The 14,861-nt window shown below is 40.3% G+C and overlaps 1 protein-coding gene and 1 long non-coding RNA gene across 6 annotated transcripts in view; one reads left to right on the forward strand and one right to left on the reverse strand.

The window, feature by feature from the left end:
• The window catches only part of PRKAG2 (protein kinase AMP-activated non-catalytic subunit gamma 2), a 223,771-nt gene that overhangs the window by 19,524 nt on the left and 189,386 nt on the right, over positions 1–14,861 (forward strand). Inside the window, exon 1 of one of the 4 annotated variants that reach the window (XM_075746694.1) lies at positions 1,548–1,663. The exons of 2 other annotated variants lie outside the window; for them this stretch is intronic. In XM_075746694.1, coding sequence (XP_075602809.1) covers positions 1,637–1,663 — 27 coding nt within the window. In that variant the 5' untranslated portion in view covers positions 1,548–1,636. Of the gene's footprint in view, positions 1–1,547; positions 1,664–6,344; positions 6,369–14,861 lie in introns of those variants that run through there. One more of the 4 variants, XM_075746695.1, reaches the window with a different exon arrangement.
• Positions 1,608–3,067, reverse strand: LOC142600628 (uncharacterized). Of its 2 annotated transcripts, none has more exons than XR_012834217.1 (3): positions 3,007–3,067; positions 2,487–2,574; positions 1,608–1,704 (listed from the first exon to the last, which is right to left on the reverse strand). It is a non-coding gene; the product is annotated as an uncharacterized LOC142600628 (long non-coding RNA). The 2 variants fall into 2 exon arrangements; XR_012834216.1 differs by having other exon boundaries at positions 1,608–1,707.

Here is a 14,861-nt window from a genome sequence, read left to right on the forward strand (position 1 = left end):
TGTCTCTATCCAGCTATTGAATGCTCAAGTTTTAGACAAATTTATAGTCCATAAATATGTAATTTAGGGAATTAAACTAAATTCATTAAATTAAATTTATTAAATTAACCTGATTTCTGTTCTTCCACTCATTGATGTTATCCAGTCCTTCCTGTGAGATATTCTGGTGCTTCTGTTAGGGAGTGAGCCCAATAGCTTGGTATCATCACCAAGGTGTCTGGCTTAGCTTAAACATATTGAGGTTGTTTACCTGAATTTCAGTAAAGTGTTTCATGGAAAGATTATTGCTTCTCTTTGCACTAGAGACTTAAAATTCCTTGTTGTCCTCCATGCTGCCCAGGTTGTCCACAAGAGAAAGAACAAGAGACTCCTCCTTACTCTCAGCGTTGATAGCTGGCACTTGAGTGGCCCAATGTGGCAAAGAGAAACAGGAAGAGGATGTACAGGGGGTTTTAGAGAGTTTGCTATGTACAAACTAAATCTTGGAAGAATTTCCTAAGAAATTGAGATCTCTTGCACTGCTCTCTGGCTTATCACTAGGCCAGAGTTGAGCAGAGTCTCACAGAGATGGCACAAGACAGACCTGTGTTGCTCCATGAGACCCTACCAGATTTCATGGTCTTAGTGTCAGTGATAGGTCTTTTTGATTCAATATTGTATTTTTAAAAAAATTTGGCAAACCATTTATTTTTCTGACTTTGCCTTTTTTTATCCTGATTTTAGCTAAAACTTACTTGAAAAAAATGTACATCTGAGGGGAACATCTGTCAAAGTTTGTTGAATTATAGCCCACTAAAACAGCAGTTATGTTTGCTATGTATTTGTGTAGCATTTGCTATAGGTTGTATAGCCTATAGACCTCTTGTTGCAGAAGTATGAGTGAAAATAGATCCATTTCATGCAGGAAGACAACCTAATTACCTGACCAAATTGTAAAGACAGACTTAAAAGTGTTTAGTTAGGGCTACTTTTGTCATCCTTGCAGCAGTAGTAGCTGTCTAGAGCTTTAAATTTACAGTAGAGAGAGTGATTAGGGCAAGCTGATGGGGTAGATGTTTGGTGGTTTGGCTAAACCAACATGACCTTTGGAGCTAAGCCTGCTTCTACTTGGAGGCTGGGCTCCCTCTGTTTGGGGTGACCTGCTTTTCACACTTCTTTTCTTGATGGGTTTATAGTTCTTGAGAGAAGCTGAAGTAGGTTTGAAGTAGAAGTTACTCAGATTCTGCTTCAGGGTATTCTCCAGCTGGCTTGAGAGGCTGATAATGCTTGAAATAATTTTTAAAGCTTTGTTTCCTTTTTCTTTCTGCTACATTTTATAAACTTCTCTTATTCCCTCCTTCCCTTTTTAATGTCCTTTTTTCTTCTTTTTTTCTATCTGTTTTCTCTGGTCTCGTTGCAGGGCATGAGCAGTCCTTTTTCAGTGGTGACATTGAAGGGAAATAAAAGGTTAATACAAGATCTGGGCAAATAATGATTCCTTTCCAGCAGTGCTACCAGCCGAATTGGCTTTCAGCTGCATTGTGTGCTGAAAACTGATGACTTACAATTGGCTAAAGCTGACGGTGGGGCTGGAGCAGCTGTGGTACAGCAGGACGGCAGAAACTTGCAGAAACAACTGGTTTTGTTAAAGCTGAAAATGAATGTTGTTTTCCCCCCTTCTTGTGTAAGTAGGTGCTCTGAAGGTTTTCTTCTGCTGTTAGATACCTGCTGAGAAGCAGCAAGATTTCAAGAACAAAGCTGTTTGCATGTATGTAAACTAATGTAGTGAAATGTTTAAGTAATTTATCTGGTAATGCTTATGCTTTAGTAAGGATTTTTTTTTTTTTCTTTTTCTATAGATTTAGCACTTTTTGAAAAGTTGCTGGATTAACAGCCCTGTAGTAGTCCGTTTATCCAGAGAGCAGGTACTGCGCAGCCTTGGCCTGGCATTGCCTTTTGCTCACCTGCCAATCTAGACCCCCTTGAGAGGATGCTGGGTGTCCATTCCAGTGTCTGTTCACCCCACCACCATCCTGTGGAGGTCTGAGAAGTTATGCTTTGCTGAGAGCTGGGATAGTTTTATGTTGCAGACTGAGGACCGTTTGAAATTCAACCGAGTACAAATGAATCTCGTAGCAGTGAAGTTGATTTATGAGGGCACTCTCTGGGAGGGCTGCATGGCATTTGCCATGCCAAGGGAACTGTTTCTGGAGAGAAACCAGCCACTGCTCTCTCGGCCATTATTCCTACCGGCTCCTCTTTCTGCTGTGCTGCTATTAGGACAAATGTAGTTCTACCAGAGAGGGTTTTCTTCTGGGCAAATGTGGTTTTTATACTGTTACCTAGAGTCTTTTCATCTATGCTAGCAATGTTACTGCTGCTTCCCCTGGGGCTGCACTACGTACCCTGAAATGCGTCAGTGTGGTGCCATAAATGCTGAGCGCTTTGTTGTTTCCTTAATCCATGCTGACTCCATCGTTTCTGGATATTATCAGAAAAGTGCTCACCTCAGTAGCAATAGTGTATGGTCCACTAGGCTTCATGTTCTTGCCTGCGTCATCACATGAAGTGGCATTAGAACTGTCCAGATCTTTCCTCCAAAGAGAGGTGAAAAGAAAGGGGAAGGAAGAGCGTAAGTGGCTCTTCTTATCAGCAAAAAAGAGGATTTGTTTTCTCACAGACTAAGCTGCTAATGCTGAATGACATAAAGAAAGAGATAAGAGAGCTGCTAAGTCTCTGAGGAGGGTTGTGGGGACAAAGTGTGGTCTCCGAGGAGGATACAAAAGACAAAACAAAGGAAAACTGATGAAATTATGGAAAGAAAAAATAAGCCCCTCCAAGAGGAAGCTTAGCAAAGAAAATGGGCAGCAGGCAGCAAAGTTATGATGTCTATATCAAGGAACCCAGGGCCAACTGAGGCTGGTGAAGATCATCCTCCAAGTAACAGAGATAAGATTCATAACAGACAAGATTCATAAGCAACAGAAGAGAAATTTAAAAGGGTAAAAGGGGCCTAATTTTCCTTACCTTCCTCCAAAATAATTTACTATAGCTGCGCTGTTTGGAAGAGTTACTGCATCGGGATGGGTTGTTCCCATATAAACTCCCCTGGCTTCCATTGATTGTTAACAAATAAGCTTCCAAGGCCAAGGGTGAAAAATGTCTTCTACTGATGTTGTAGTTATTTCCCAAAAGAGAAAGAAGTGTATGAAATACCAGAGAAAGATAGCCAAGAAAGACTGCCTTTCTCAAGGAAAGGTACTGAAGGACCACAAATGGGTTTGAGTGTTTAGCTGGGAAGCCTAAATCATCTTCACAAGACATTGAAAGCAAGAAAAAACAATGATGAGATTAGGGGAACAGACTGAAATAGAGATGGCAGAAAATCTGACATTTGCTCTTGGTTACGTACCCAACAGATTACCTGTGGAAAGAGTAAGAGTTGTAATGAGATACGTTAGTGTTCCTGACAAATCTGAGAACTTCATAAGAGTCAAACAGGATGTTCTGGGTATTGTCCAGATCATTGATGTAGTAATGAGTGGGACATGGTGAAAGAAACTGGTGGAAGAAGCAAGACCAGCTTGCTTTCGGCATTCACCAGGCTTTCTGGAGTTGCTGATGTCTATTAATAAGCCATTTACCTGGATTCTTAACTTTTTACCTAGTAATAGTGGAAATAGAGATCTGAAACAGCACAGCCATACACAGGCTTGTGTATTTTGGTATTTCCCCCAAATTAAGCTTATTTTAGTGAACTGAAATGTTAACATTTTAGAGAAATAGAAGTGCCACTGATTCCTGGCATGATCCACCCCTTACTTCTTGCCACGAGTTTTGCTATATTTGCCATCTGAGCTTCTCGTGTGCTGGACAACACAAAGCAGGGTTGCTTCAAAACAGAACAGTTGACTTGTTATTAGTAGCCTGTTTGTTTGTCCTCAGGCCTATTTATAAAAACAGCCCCAGGCAGGGAATTCTGCCAGCAGCCCAACCGCTAAACAATTACAGATCTTTTCTTGGAGCAGTGTGTTCAAATCTATGCAATAATTCAGCAGCAGACCATAGCCCCTGCTCACATGTGTATGAAAGTAGCCATTTTTGTGTGAGGCACTTTTTTTTTTTTTTTTTAAATAAAACCACAGTCTCAAAAAGTATCCATGTTAATGCGTATAAAAATACAAAATTTAACTTACAGGGATCACTGCCAATTTAGTGAAACCAGGCCCAGTAAGATATGCAGGACTCAAAAGGAAGTCAAAATGGTCAAATAAATATTAATCAAAAACTACGTATAGGCTGCAAACTCAGACAAGGAGTTCAAGGGACTGGTACTCACAAGGGGCCAAGCTTTCCAGCTCCCTCTGGTTAGATTTAAGCAAAAAATAATAGAAACCCCCCCTCTGCGAGGGAGAAGATTTATCTTATTTTGGAAGGACATGGTAATACCTGGTTTTATTGGTGGTATGATACTTCACAGATTTCAAATCACGAGCGTGATAGATGGTTGATTGGCTTTGCACGGTTAGTGTTGCAATGCAGATGAGACGTACGCTTTAGTGGATGTAGAGCTATAGGGACTAAATGATAGTCCCTTGGTGGCAAAAATGTGCTAGAAGTAGGTGGAGGCTTAAATGTTTGGATCTGGCTTTTGGTTGTGTTCAGACTGCTGTAACAGCATAGCAAGAGGATTTTGTGAGAATAGCGTGTTAAACAACAGACAGTAAACAAGTCTCGTAAATCTTATGAAAGGTGGGAATGTTCAAGTGAGACTTTGGGGGGAAGTCCTCTCCAATGGAGATTGCAAAATTTGCACAAGGCTGGATCACTTCTCAGTACGAAGTACAGAAGTCATGAACCAGATGATCTCTGCTTGGAGAATGTGCGTTTGTTAACCAGATTGGTTGTATTTCAAGGATTTGAAATGTTCTTTCGGAACTTGAAATATATGTCTGTGTTTGCTAGATGTGACGCAAGATTTTGACAGTTTTGCATTTGATTTATAACTTAAGCCTTAAAGAAGACCTAGAATTTGGGATTTAACCCTAAATCACTATGGCACTTGTTAGACCTTTAGATATTGGGTTTTAAAAACTTGTTATTTTATAGTTATTTTACTGTATTCTTCCTTGGAGGGAAAACAAAGCAAACCTGCCTAGCTACTGCCATGGAGAGGTGTGGCAGGGACAATCTATCCCTCAGATAACTGAGACACGGATTATATAAATACACCCTTGAAACATTTAATCCTTCCATTGATGTCGGAAGATTGAGGCAAATCCTGAAGTAGCTTAAAAATCAACTGCTGTGCATAGGACAAGAGTTGGAAACTCAGAAATCCCTGACTCCTTTTGCTGTGTACACACATTTCTGGAAAACGTGCTCTATTAAAGGTATGACAGAGGCAGAGCCGCTGCATCTCCAGCAAATTGAAGGGATATGGCGCATGGATGGAGGAAGCCCACAGCATCGTCTGCTGCTTCTCCCACGCAGCAGCCTGGTAATGTGAACGAGAAAGATTGTATTTTAGGATGCATACTCTGTCCTTGTTCACTCTTCAGGTTAATGAAAAAAAGACTAAAGATGTTAAATTTTGGATGCCATAGTTCAAAAATGAAGTCATCGAGTATTAAAAGTGTATATACCTCTTGAACTAGGAGATGAGGGAATTGGAAGGAATCCTGTAGAATTCGTGTAAGTTTTTTTCTTATAATTTACTTTGTCATGTGCAAGGTAATATGCAATATTGGACAAAGGAGCAGATGCAGATTTTAACTATAAAGTGTTAAGTTCTGCAAAGTAAGTGACCTATTATTTCTTTTCTCTTTTTAATTTTACCTTTTTCTTTGTCTTCATTACAGTTTAAAAATGGGGAGCTCTCAGAAATGTAGCTCTCAGTTTCAGTTCCTCCTTTTTGCACAGAGCCCTTGTTGGATTGCCCTGATCTCCCTTCCCTACAGATTATTCAGCCACTGTTCTTTATAGAAAGGGTTAAGATCTGATGATGTTGAAACCAGTCTCCTGTTTACAATCATTGCAGAACTGTAGTATGGAAATTTCCATCTGCAGCAAGATTTAAAAAAAAAAAAAAAAATTCCCTGCTGATTTTGTGAACATTTAGATCCAAATAAAGAAATAGTGGCTGAATCAAGCATATTAATTCTGATTAGCACATACAGAGTGTTCAGCCAAAGAGGTCTAAGCTAACAGCCCCTCATCCTCTGAAGAAATTAGCTTGCTCTGCTATTACAGTCGGCAAAAGTGTTTCAGTATCAGCACAAGAACCACAGTTTCACTTGCAGAGGTACCTAAACTGCTCAACTCCGATCATCTTTGTATTGAGGTCTTCTAAAGTGCAGTGCTTCCTTCTTTAGGGAGATATGATCAAGGTAAAAAAATACTGACTTTGTAACTATTGCTAGCAGTGGGTTAATTTTTCTTGTTATGTAGCTCTTTCATCTGTTTGGGCAATGACAAGTACAAGGATGTCGATACTTTTGGAGGGTTCATAGTGCAAGATGTCTGTGGTAGATTTAAGTCTGTGATTTGATTATTTCGGAAAGGAAAAAAGATCTGTGGATCCTACAAGCCTTTTGAAGAAACTAGATAGTTGCTTAACTTCTCTGAAAGCAAGACCAGCGCTGTCTCTGTTTCACATGCTGTTTTATACATTTCCAGGATTACAAGGGGTGTAATTTCACATAGAAGTTGTGTTGAATTTTCCGTATCAGTTCTGAGCATGCACTAATAAAGCACCTATCTCCCTGCCGCCACAGCTGCCTCTCCTGCTCCTGCACAGCCCAGCAGTGTACAGTCATGCAGTGTTTGCGCTGGGCACAGGAGAATGCACTGCTTTTATTTAAAATATTGAACACTTTAAAATTTACATCGAAGACTGATATTTTCTGTTAACCCCAGAATTTAAATTATTGTTGCTATGTTAAGTTCCTGAGAGTAACAGATTACGAAAAGCAAACTTTATGACCAAATGTTCAGTTGTGGTTTTGGGAAGAGGTTCTTTCCCAAGCTGATGCTTTTTCAGTTGTGAACTGTTAAGGCTTGTCACTGGGCCAGCCTGAGAAGCAGCATTTGATATGTCTGTGAAACTATTGCTGGTTTGTGAGCCGCCGAGAGGAGGAATCAACTGATCCCTTTCTTGTGGGCTGTGTGCTTAGTTCTCACTTGAACACTCTTGTACACTGGCTAATGAGCTTGGCCATCTCAGCATCTTCAGGCTGCTCTAGGTGACTGTGTTTTTTCATGAAAGCAAAATTCAGGGTGTTCCACTTCCTCCTATTTTGCTTTTAGGACAAGTTATAATTAATCTTCTCTTGCCTTTGTAAACCCCAACCCAAAGTTCTGCATAAGCAGTAATAATCAAGGTTAGTAATTCAACACTATAGTGATTTATATTTTCAGAGGCTCTTACAAGCATTACATAGTTAATTGTCACAACACTTTTCCTGTAAATGGGTGTTACGCTCATTTTTTAGCTGGGCAAACATCTTGCTGAAGTGCAGAGCTGTGTTGAAAGCACGAATGAAACAAATGGTGGCATTGAGATGGATTTCAGCAATGCCTTTTGCCAGAATAAGGTGGGATGCCTTGGCTTTACCTGGCAGGGGAGGATATATGATGCTGCGTAACTGCTGTACTTGCTGGGAAGAGCAAGCATCCCCAGACAGCATCCGAGGGGGCTGTCCCGCGCGTGCTTTTAACTGTGCGCTGACAGCTGCGGATGATCTCCTGCTGGATAGCACGGAAGGTGGCTGGGTCTCTCTCTGTTGCTGTGTAGATCACGTGTAGAGATGTTGGCCTCGTGCTCCCTACCTTGCTGGTGCAGGGCACGTTGGAACAGTCAAGAGGGATTTGCCCGGGGGAATGAGGAAACAGTGTAAGAATCAGGATCAGATTTATTTTTTTTAATCTGACTGTCAGTCTCCACATGAAACATTATCTGTGGCACAAGGAATACCTCAGTGATTGCTTTTAGACTGTTTTTTTCAGTCATGGAGTTGTTCCCCTGGTAGCATCCTTGTGGTAAAGGCAGGTGGACGTTAAAAAGGAGAGTGTGGATGTGCAGATGAAATGCTGATGTGAACAGTATTCCCACCTCAGCGCTCACCTGGATCTTACAGGAACTGCCCTGGTCTCAGGGTGCTTTACTAAAGGATGCTCTGCAAGCTACTCTGTGTCAGGATAACACCCTTGTGGCATTACTGAAGATGGAGCATGGTCTCTCCAGCTTCACCAGTGGTGGGAAAGGCAGTGAAACAGGAGGAAGGCTTCTGTGCTCCTTGCCATTCCTAAAGCTGTGCTTAAAAGAACAGAAAAATCTGTTTCACAGCCTTTTTTCCAGACAGTTCCATTGTTTTTGTGTGCATACGCAGGCTTCCTAATTTGTATGGAAGGAAATATCTACAGTAGAAGAGAGAATATCTTAAAAATGAGACAAAACCCACAATCAGCTCTGGGGGAGATCACAAAAACTTTTCCAGGCTTTATTGTTGCGGAGAGATGCACTCCTAAGATACATCTGGGTCTTCATGCGTGGGTTTGCACAGTAAAGCTTGGACACCTCAGATTAGAGGTGAAATCCTGGCAGTGGTCAAGCCAGTGGGATTTTTGCCAGGGATTTTAATTAGAGCCAGAATTTCACCCTAGGTCTATAATCTTGAGTAATCTCCCTTTGAAATCACATGGATTTTTAACCAATGTCTTATATAACACCAAAACAATTCACTATCCACCCAATATTGTCTGTTTTCCTGTGTAACCAAAACTGAATGTTCCAAATGTGTCTTCCAAAACCTGAGATGATACTGAATTAAAAATGTGGAGGGTTTTGTCCTTTTTTTTTTTTTTTGAAATATGCGGTGTTTGCAGAGTCACTTTGATGATGTGGGTATATTTTTCTTTTAAACCTCTGGTCTGACCTCATACCTAACCATGCTTTAAGCTTGAGGTTGGGATAAAGATTTGTGTAGATCCCCTCCAACCTGAACTACCCTCTGATCTTATGGTCCTTTTCTGGATCTTAGAGAAATGCCTTTTAGACTCATACGCTGTTTAAGAAACTGATATGCTGCTGAAAATGCAGTTTGTCTCCTTAAAATTAATATAATTATCAACCACAGTTCCAAGTAAGAATTTCTGAGTTTAGGTCCGTATCGCTGCATATTTGGGGCGCTGTAGCCAGGGACTGGCTCTGCTGAAACCTGAGGAAATTCCATCTCCAGCTTAGATGGACCCAGAATTTCACTCTATCGTCAATGCGATGTCTGGGATTTTTAAGACTGTAGATGTGTTTTGAGCTTGCTGGGCTAAAAGAGAGAAGGTGAGATGGAAACACCTTCAGTACAATAGTAAAATCCTTCCATGTCAGAAAGAATTAGAGGAGTATTACACAAAAAAATTATTTTGAGGCCAGAACTCCTGTGTTGTTTTTAAAGGGCTTATTTCTTTCAGATCATCAAAGATTACGAATCTTTGGGGGTGTTCAAGACAAGACTGGTTAAAGCCCTGTGCAACCTGGTTGGAGTTCGCTGTTGACCCTGCTTTCAGCAGGAGGTGGGACTAGACACTTGGAAGTTCCTTCCACTTTGAATTGTTTTATGATCTTGAATCATGCATAAATCTCCTTATGATTCTATGATTCTAGGTAGATCCTTGTCAAACACAGCCTATAAGTTATCAGGTGATAGTACATCAGATAGTCTTTCTAGTGCAGATTGTTTTTAACTTCTCTACTCATGGAGGACTGAAAGCTGGATTTTTGCTTTACATTTAAATTCCTCATCACATGTTCTACCTGTAATTAATATATTTGAGGCTTCGGTGCCAGTTACTTTCAGAATTGCAGGTCACCGGCGGAAGGGGTACAACAGGTCAAACATTGAGTGCTTGGGATTAATGGAGAAATTACTGTATAACAGTCCTTGGCCTCTGCAGAAATCAAACTGTGTGGGAAGAACAGCCTTTGAGTGGTTTATGAATCTCTGTTGCTGCCTGCATTAAGGTAAAATATTGTTTCATCTTGATGCTAGGTCCTATATAGACATACAGCGAAAGAAAAATTTTGCTCTGAGGAGTTTATATTATTTATGGTCAAAACTGAGGAAGGGCTTCAACAGAAACAAACACAGGAGAAATGACATAGAAAGTATGTCAGTGACAGAGATGACTCTTAATTCAGTGTCCTGTTGACTTGATGATGCAATCTTGCAGGATTTAGGAATTGTAATCTACATCTGGGAAGATTTTATACTCCCCAACAACAGCATCTTAATTCAGCAGTAAAATTGCTGTGGACCTGGACAGGTTTATATAAACATTTTAGTTTAGAAACAGTTAAGGAAAATGTTCTGGCTATATTAATTCATCTATATTATCAGTTTAATTAGTTACCTTTTTCAACCTTATAGTTTTACCTTGGTATTTTGGGTTTTGTTAAAAATAATTGGCTGACAGTTCCTGTTTCTTTGTGCCTTCTTCATTTGCATGATTTTTATCTTAATCATTTTTTAACCTTTAATTTCCTTTCAATTCTTCCCATCTTAAAAGAAAAACCTCTGCCTTCACAGATCAGTCAGGTTTGAATGTATCAGATTCAAGCTAAATTTGCTGTAGAGAACATCTTTTTAAAGCTATGAGTTTTCTTTGTTGAGGGTTAACTTTATATTACTTTGAGTTGAATGTTCCAGCCTGGGAATTGTTTCAAGTGGTAGATTAAGAGGTTTATGAAGAGGTTTGTCTAAAGTACTTAGGAATGCAGGATTTGCACTAGCAGGTGAAATAATTTGTCAGTTAAGTGTGGTAACCTGCCTCCAGCAGTTGCCAGTCTCTAACGCCGTGGTGAAAATTTGCTGTCTTTTCTCAGCCTCCCTTGTACAATTGGGCTGGTTACTTGTATAATGTGATATAGGATAACTGTGGGAAAACATAGATTGTGTTTTAAAAGAATAATAAGTATAAGTTCCTTATACTGCAAGTTTGATCCATATTTTAAAAATTTTACTTTGGTACAGAAAGTTTCAGACTGTAAATCTGGGTTTTGTTATTAAAAAAAAATGGGGCAGACAACATTACCCGGGGCCTGTTCTCTAATTTCTCAGAAGTAACATGTATTTTTCTGTAGAGGTCAAGATAGTCAGAGCAAAGGAATGAATTAGCCTTGGTGATGTCCCCAAGGACTACTTTAAGACAACAATTGGTAGACAAGAGATGACCAGAATTAGAAATTAGTGGATCAAAATTTGTTTGGTGGAAATAAGGCCCCATTTCTAAGAAGATGACTCTGCTGCTTACTCCCTGGCATCTGTCATTCGTCAACAGTTAAAATCTACATCTGATATTTGGGGATTTGGAGGCCAAAGGAAGCGTGTCCTGCTTTCCTGTTTCTGCCAACCTGCTATCCACCACCTGCCCGACCTATCACCACACTGAGCCTTCCTTGTCAGCATCCCAAGGAATGTCTTCATCACTCTGGGACAGAAAGATGGACATATGTAACAGTATAATCTCTTTGTCCACCTCCCGAACTCTACCTAAACAGGAAGGTTTGAGGTTTTTTTCCCCCCATCCCTCTTTTATTTTGTGTTTTCAGAGACAGCGCAGCCTGTAATCAGTCACGTGGCTTGTTTTTTGCATCATGATTGTCAGCACTTGAAGGAAAACCTTAAATTGCTAAGCACTGCTGGCAATTGGACAGGTTGCTGCATGGCTGGTTGGGCATTGTACCGTGCCTGTGTTTCTCTGGCTAAAAGCAAAAGGAGTAAAGAACGGTGTTGAAATAGAAAGCTTTACATATTTGGCTGCTTTAAATTCTCTTTCCTCACTTCTGCACTTGTAATAAAACACTTTTAAAGATAGTGTTTACTGCTTTGACACAAATCAGGCCAATGTTTCTCTACCTTGAAATTCCAAAACTTGCTTAATTATTAAATGTCATACCGTGCCAGGGTCATATTTCACTGTTGCACTCTCAGCACCTATTTGTTATATAAATATTATGACAGCAAGCCCACTATGGTGGAGCAGAGCTTTCAGCAGTGTTTATGCTTTCATCAGCGTTACCCAGACAGCGTATGAAGAAAACTCCATAAAGCAGACAAGGACAGTGGTGTGATGTGGTGTTAAAGCACAGCGACAACCGGTTCACCTCTCGCAACTCCACTCTTCATCTTCTCATGGGTTATGGAGCCGTTTGGAGAAGGGTGTGTTGCCTGAGGAACGTTAATGAGTCAGGACACTTTTTTGCTCTTGAATCTGTGATTGACTTTATGGGCAGTCTTTGTACCGCGTTCTCACTATAAGCAAAATGGAAAGTGCTCATGTATTTTGCAAGAATGCTGAGATGTTCACCAAACACTTTAGCTACAGCTTGAGTAGGATTTTAGCCTGGTTGGAGCATTTTGCAATGTAAACATAGAATAAAAAAAAGACTGATCAGAAAATCTACTTGACCTGTTTGTGAGTTAAACTTTGTACTTTTTCTGGGGCTCCTTTTCCCAAAAGCGATCCCTGGGTTTTGCTGAAGGGAAGGTGAAGTTTCTGCCAAAATAATGCCACGTTTCTGGTACCAAAGAATAGGGGATTGTGCAGACAAGAGGACTTGAGAGACAAAAAGATTGGCACCTACAGGACCTTGCCCATTCACTGTAGGAGCAGAGGACTGGCTAAAACCCACTGTCTACCAATCTCAGTTAAAGTTCTGAGTGCACAGGGAAAATGGAGTTGATGTGGTTGAAGGAACAAACAAGAATGGATATCAGTATCTATGTGTTTGTTCATGTGTTTCCCGGGTTATTTTCTATGTTAATCATGTAATTTGTTGAAAACGATAGACTTTGCATAGAATCCTGTTTGTGGAAAGTTGTTCTCTAGCATAATTAATTTGAATACATTAGCACTGAATGAAAGGGAAAAAAATATTACAAATTTTGTGATTGTAAGAATATGTTGAAGACTATAGCATGTGAGAGAGCTATTAGAACCACGTTAGACCAGGACTATTCAAATATATATTTTTCTTTCCATTTTTGATGTGTGGTGAAAGGAGCCAGGTCTAATGTTACGAAAACTATATTTAATTCCTGCTGTGCATCATCAGACAGCTCATAATTATATTGTCTGTTCTGGGAGAAAACAACTGAAACTAGAGTGGATTCAGCCTTTATGAAATCAAAGCCAAGGTCTTAAGCCCCATCTCTCTGACACACCTTCTGGAAGCATTGGCTTCCCATTCTGGACCTTAGGAGATCACTCAGTCCAGGCTCTTGCACTAAAGCAGGATAGGTGTAGTTAGACTGGATTGAGGTCATGGATGGCCGATAGGTCACGCAGAGCAAGCAGGACCAGTGACAAGAGGGAACACCTGCTTACGCAGCACATGGTGTTCCCACAACCCACTCTCTCATCCTGGTCCTGCACACAGACAGATGGACGGGTTAAACAGCTGCCTCTGCTGAATCCACATGGGAGGAGAAGATGATGCTACGGCCTCCCTCATGCACGATCATCCTTTCCATGACAGTGGAGTGTGTGGGATATTACAAAACTCAGATCCAAACAGGATCAGGCCACCTCTAGCTAAGCTGTTTTTGATAGAAGTTCTTACTAGTAGGGTGTGCTGCCTTCCAAAGCAGCAGGTTCTGCAGCATCCCTTGGTAGTCTCTTACACGTTGTCATCATCTGGACAAGAAACTATCCCCCAACCTAAATCTTATTTCCTGCAAATTGTTTGGTTGTTTTTTTTTCTTGGCTCAGTGACCATGGAAACTATTTGACCATTGACATGCTATTTCTTGTTTTCTCTTTCCTAGTCTTGAAACCCCAGTTCTACCAACATATAGACCATATCTGATAATCCTCCTCTTGTTCTCTGGACTGTTCCATTTTGGGGCACTGTGTTTTGAAGAAGCTCTGGACAAAGAAGATGTAGCAGGGGACTCACAAAAGTCTTACAAAGCAGAAAAATGGCCTCTAATGCTGTCTGGTAGCTCTCTTAGCGTACCCATTGTGACATTTGTCCTTTTTTGCAGCAGTTTCGTGTCACTGATTCATCTTCGAGTAGTTATCCCTTTTAGCAGCCCAGCTAATAGCCAGCTGTTCCCTGCTTCATATTTAGGTATGTCCTTCCTCCTTTGTCTAGCACTTTGTAGTTTATCATGTTTCATTTCACGGATTAGGATCATTTCTCAATTTGCAAGATCGTACTGGTTACTCCTGCTGTCCCTAAGAAAGCTTTGAAACGTCATGCAGTCGAAATGAAATTATTTCATAATTACTATGAAATATCTTCTCTAACCTGTTATCCAGGTAATAAATAAAAGCACTGTCTACAACCAGGCCAACAGCAGCGCTATGCAGGAGTCTTCCAACCTTAGTGGCAAGCTATCGCTGGTTACTAGTTCTCCTTTTGAGGGCTTTTTTGACAGGGGGCATTCTCGCAATGATTTTTGTCTATACCTTATTATTTATCTAATTTGGTTATGAGAATGTCCTGTGTGGCAATGTAAGAAGCTTTACAGAATTCGAGGCATACTGTATCAGCTGTTTCTTCTTGACTCAGAGGCTGTTTACTACTTCAGATTAAGTTAGATTAGTTTGCGATTTATTCTTAACCTACCAATGTAAGATACTTATCTTATTTTCATCTGGGTAGCTGCAGTAATTCATTGATCTCTCAAAGGAATCTTAAATTATAGAATAGGGTTGTGCCTCCTGTTCTATAATTCCCTCATTTGGAGGATGAAAAGTACCAGTCAGAGAGAAAAAAACTCCAATGCAGTCATATTTATTTTATATATATTTTGAATACATATTTTTGGATGCTTTTGTTTACTACCTGTATACAAAATGAGAAAAAAAAGAGTTAAAGA

This window comes from Balearica regulorum, chromosome 2, assembly GCF_011004875.1.
Source record: "Balearica regulorum gibbericeps isolate bBalReg1 chromosome 2, bBalReg1.pri, whole genome shotgun sequence".
Taxonomy (NCBI): Eukaryota; Metazoa; Chordata; class Aves; order Gruiformes; family Gruidae; genus Balearica; species Balearica regulorum.